Raw genomic sequence first — 5,396 nt, 5'->3', positions numbered from 1 at the left:
AACACTCCAGCAAATAGGGAAGAGCATGAGTCAGGGAGCACCCCAGCAAATGGGGAAGAGCTTGAGTCAGGGAGCACCCCAGCAAATGGGGAAGAGCTTGAGTCAGGGAGCACCCCAGCAAATGGGGAAGGGCATAAGTCAGGGAGGGTCCCTACTGTTTACTCACTCTGCCCATCTGTGATCAGCCCTGTGGAGCTGGGCTCTCTATAGAGCAATGACCTGTCCTGAAATTCACCGGTGAGTTTCTGGAATCCCACTGTGAGCATCCCTAGTTCTTAATAATTCCAATGCCCAAATCTCTCAAGATAAAGCCCGATACTGCTGGGTTCACTTTCTGGGCTGGCAAGGCACTGCTTAGGTACTCGTGATAGTCAAGTTTGCTTGAGTTTGGAAGAAACACCAAAGTATTTTCAAAATATTTTCAGTCATCATGAAGGAGGCGAGGGAGGGACAACTTTTAACTCACATGGTATTTTATACAATGATATTAAACTTTTGAACAAGAAAAATCAAATTATTTTTCATTTTTCTTATGGCGGTCCATAATTTTACATGTTAAGCACTGGGATTGCAAGAAAAAGGCCTTACCCAGCCTGTTTTTCTTTTTTAACCGGTGCTGGGGATTGAACTTAAGACCTCATGAGTGTCGCCAGCCCTTTACCAACTGAGCCATCTCCCAAGCCCTGGTCCTGACTTTAAAACATGGTAGACAGTCAAGATATAAATCATACGGACTAAATGCGCCCTTAGTTAGGTAAATTAACTTAGTACCTGTAGTGCCGAACACAGAAGATATGGCTTCTAAAACGGTCTTGTGGACTTCAGGATGGGCCAGAACAAATGCAAGTGTCCAGAATGCAATCTGGAAAGGAGGAACACGTACAACATGAAACCTCTCATGAGGTGAACGAAAGCAAATTCAGTGCTAGCCGCAGACGGCTGAAAGAAGCAAGGAGTTTTAGTCAACCTCAGAAGCGCACTACTAGGGGCTGGAAAGATGGCTGAGCAGTCAAGAGAACGTCTGGCCCTTCCAAAGGACACAGTTTGCATTCTGAGAATCTACATCATGGCTTACAACCATCTGCAATTCCAGTCCTGGAAGATCTGATGCCCCCTTCTGGCCTCTGTGGTCACTGCACACATGTGGTGCTGAGGCCTACATGGAGGCAAAACACCCATACATATAAAATAAAAATAAAGAAAAAAAACCATTTTAAACACATGCTATTAAGTATCATCTTTCAAAATAACTATTTTTTTTTTACAAATAAGAGTGATGTCAAATCTATACATTGATTCTGTTGCTGTAGTTTAGCTATTGTATTTATATAGAGTAAACTATCTTTGCTGAACCAAGAAAAGTGGAATTGTGTTTACTAACAAAAAACATAAAATATCATGTAGCCATTCACTAATCTTCTAAAGAAATCATTAATAATTAAAATGCTAATACAACATGAAAAAATTATCATGATTTAATTTCCTTAAAATACAAATGAGGCCGCAGAGAAAGGTGGCACATAGCTAAAATCTGAGCACTTGGGAAGTAGAGGCAGGAGGATTACTGTGAGTTCAAGGACAACTTGGTTTGCATGTAAATTTCATAGCAGCCAGGCCTATGCAGCAAGACTATATTGAGAGTCACAGAGAGAGAATGAAAATGAACCAGAAAACTTTCTTCTTGCAAATAAAACATATTAATTTTAAATAATTCCAGGAAACCATACTCAAATCTCATTAAGTAAGTTATGAGGACCTAGAGGTGAGGCTTGATGATGGGACATTTGTATGGTATGAATTTTACAAGTCCTGGGTTTAATACTCAGCATTCCTCAAAATTAATATAAAATAAAAGTAAAACAAACAAAAGTATGAGAGAAAATAGAGCCATTTTATACCCAAGTACATCAGTAAATTCTCTTTAGACCAGCAGGATCATTTTGTATCTAATAATACAATTTTCAATGCCCAATGGTAACTCAAGGTAATACATAAGCGATTTCCTACCTGATATATGTAGGAGTTTGAGATCTCAGTCTAGGGTTTAAAATTAAGTTGACTGGAGCTGCTTCCAATATGGACTGGACAGCCAAGATCTCTGCTGAAATTTGTAATCAATTATAAATGTCTCCTACCAAGCAGACTATATCCATCTTTTCGATTGTGTAGATCTTGCTTCTACCCAGGGTCACTCAATCAGCCAGCTTTGAATGCTTCTGTGAATTGCCTCTTTGGCCTTAATGCTCCCCCACATAATGCTCCGGAACAGTCTTCATGTTTGCATTTTATTCAAGAGCTAACATATTTTGGAGATTGATTTTTTCATTCTAATATTTATCAAAATAAAGAGTTTAAGATAAAAATGTGTATCTTAAAAATGAGCTTCCTGCTGAGGTGGAAGGTTTTGCTTCTAAGCTTAGACAACATAGCAATGTTTACAATCCTGAGAAGCTTGAATTGCTTTCCCGTTTACTGTTTTCCTATAAGCATTGTACTAAATTAATATTAATATTGTATTAAAGAAGCGATCAAGAACGCGAGAGAGGAAGCGGGCACAGGAGGAGTTGGGGGCAAGGGAGATGGAAATTATGTATTGATGTATGAATATTTTTCAAAAATGAAAAGTATACATAAAATAAGGGTAAGTGGCAAAAAAAATATTTTGAAATCAATTCTGAGGTGACCCAGGTAACAGTTTGTATACCTTAAGTCTTTTGTCTCTATGGCTTTTGTGAAACAGGCTGTCCCTGGGAGCGATCCCAACCCTCCCTCGTGTGGTCAAAAGAGGAAGAGCAGTACTGAAGGAGGTGTGGAAAGGAGACAAGCCCAGGCTGCCGGTTTCCTACCTGGTGCACTGAGCTGGGAAAGCAAGGAGGTATGTACAGCCTTGATAGAGAGAGAGGAATGAGACAACCAGGACCGAGGCCCCTGTCCTGCAGACAGCCTAGACCAGCATCCGGAGCCAGGGAGTCTTAGCTGGAGATTACCCAGCTCACCTTTACACGCAGCTCAGAGAGCTCTCTGCTGTCTCCCTCCTCGGGTTCTTCCTCCGATGAGCTATCAATGGAAGTGTGAATCTATTGGGCTTGATTAATAATCACTTCATACTTAACTCATTGTATTTGAGGTCAGAGTTCACACTGAGCAGAGAATTCCAGCGATGATCGCAGACCTTCAGTAACACAAGCGGAGCTCGAAGTCCTGTGCACCTGACTGTGCTTTTGAGAGTCACTAAAACTGGGTACCATTAGTTTTTATGGAAAACTCTAAAATTCAGCTCAGTAAAAATGGCTGCATGGTGGTGTTAAGTGCTATTTTTTACCTTTAAAACAGAACTTTTGAGGGCTGATGAGACGGCTCAGTGGTTAGCAACACTTGTTACTCTTGGAGAGGACCTGGGCTTGATTCCCAGCACCCATACAGCAGCTCACAACCACCCAGAACTACAGTTCTAGGGGATCTGGTGTCTTCTGACCTCCGCAGACACCAGGCATATACAGTGTGCAGGTAAAATACTCATGCATAAAATACAACAAATCAAAACACAACAATGTACTTTTGGTGTGAAGGGGAGTGGTCCCAGCACCTAGGATGTATAAGAGAATAAGGAGTTCAAGGTCATCCTCCCTGACAGCCAGTGTGAGGTCAGTCTGGGCTGCATGATTATATGAGACCTTGTCTCCCCTACAATAGTTAAGGGAAGGGAGTGCTTCTAGGGAGCACTTGTTTCTTTCAGATGCTCCCCCAAGAGGAGTGCACCGTTCCCAGAGGTGCTGCAACAGATCTCTGCATGGAGTGGGCAGAGCAAGCTCCCATTCCATCTCCCAACACCAAAGGTCTATCTTTACTGTGTTGTCCTCAGACAGAGGAAGTCTCTGCTACTCAACTGAGAAGAACAGATACCACACTTCACCTTCACAAAGGGACAAGGAGCGATCCCTTTATGTCTTAAAAATAAGAAAAGGGCTAGGCGATGTGGCACGTGCCTATAACCTTGGACTCTACTGGGAAAGCGAAGCAAGAGGATCATGGGTTCAAGGCTAGCCTGGGACATTGTCTCCACAAAAAAATACAAATAGGGAAAGATATTGAAGAGTTAATAAAATGTTCCTATGCAATACTGAATCAAAAAGCAAGTGACCCTAAGGTCACGGACACATTTGGAAAGAGATTTCAAAAGTGCTGCCCAAGGGCATAGCAATCTATTATGTCAAAGGGTCAAGTCCATGTCCAGAGTGCAGAAAGGAAAGTCAACCTGCCCACTAAACTGCAGGGCAGTTACAAAAAGTCACTTGCAGAAGAGGGAAAGAGGAAGTGAGAAGAGATGAGGAAGGAGGCTCTGAGGCTGGCTGCATCCTTCAACAGCATACAAGGAAACGTGACGGATGCTGACGGAGTCCGGAAAGTACATCTTGTAAGCCAATTGCCACGCACTGTTTAAGCTCACGAGGCAGCTGGCACTGGAAGTGGGGTTGGTCCCTCTACTTCAGACTCCAAAGCCCCTTGTGTGAGAAATGGGAGCCCCTACTCTGTGACAGAGAAGAAACACAACTGACAAGGAGATAGCTCAAGGCAGCTCTGTGTCCTTGAGAACAGCCTGAAGGAACATCATTTTCAACAGATGCTATCACTGTTTAATCTGAGATGTAAAAGATGTACAGTGGGAAGGACAAGCTGGAAAGTATAGCCATGGCAAGTTCACCTAGAGAGAGCAAGCTCAACTGGGAACACCTGCTGCCTTAACTTCCCCAGCTGGCTTCTGACAATGTTCTTAATGCCTGATTTGGTGATGCTGTCTGTGTTGCTGCTTGTTCTTTTACTTGGAAGTATCACCAGAGGGGACACTGCTCTGGCTGAGACTCTCTCTATGGGGATCTAGAACTGTCTTAAAATATTTTCCCAGTTAATTTCTGCTGGATGTTTTGGGTGCCAATTGATGGTGTTTTTCGATATATCCATCCATCCATCCATCCATCCATCCATCCATCCATCCATCCATCCATCCATCATCTATTCATCACTTCTTTTACTTTGGCTTGTTAAATACTTAAAAAATATACTCATTTAAAGTTCAAAGTGATGGATATCATAGGTCATTTTTCAAACAAGAAAGAAAAAAATCTCTATAAAATCCCAGATAATGTATCAATCATGGCAAACGCAAATACGTATAAAGCAATTTCTGGACAAAGAGCTTCACATTTAGACAGAGATTGCGATATACCCAGCTGGAGAAGGGGGGGAGAGGTCACTATGCAAAGCTACACAAGTGCCATTGTATACAATAACTCCAAGCAGAATGAGGCCATGGTGCCCATTCAGCATAGTCACAACTTCAGAGAAGCAGCAGATAAAAATGGCAAAAGTCGGCACCTCTTACAACCATCCCAGCCCCA

The 5,396-nt window shown here is 42.3% G+C and overlaps 1 protein-coding gene and 1 non-coding gene across 4 annotated transcripts in view; both read right to left on the bottom strand.

The window, feature by feature from the left end:
• The window catches only part of LOC101997958 (24-hydroxycholesterol 7-alpha-hydroxylase), an 88,093-nt gene that overhangs the window by 59,524 nt on the left and 23,173 nt on the right, over nucleotides 1–5,396 (bottom strand). For all 3 annotated transcript variants that reach the window (XM_013350974.1, XM_005359803.1, XM_005359805.1), the window contains exon 7: nucleotides 772–862. In XM_013350974.1, the coding sequence (XP_013206428.1) occupies nucleotides 772–862 (91 nt within the window). The remainder of the gene's footprint in view (nucleotides 1–771; nucleotides 863–5,396) is intronic.
• On the bottom strand, nucleotides 3,749–3,937 carry LOC113457584. The gene has a single exon (XR_003378134.1). It is a non-coding gene; the product is annotated as a U2 spliceosomal RNA (small nuclear RNA).

The sequence above is a fragment of the Microtus ochrogaster genome, linkage group LG2 (assembly GCF_000317375.1).
Source record: "Microtus ochrogaster isolate Prairie Vole_2 linkage group LG2, MicOch1.0, whole genome shotgun sequence".
NCBI classification, from domain to species: Eukaryota; Metazoa; Chordata; class Mammalia; order Rodentia; family Cricetidae; genus Microtus; species Microtus ochrogaster.
Note: the sequence above shows the minus strand (reverse complement) of the source record. Positions and strands in the feature narration are given on the sequence as shown.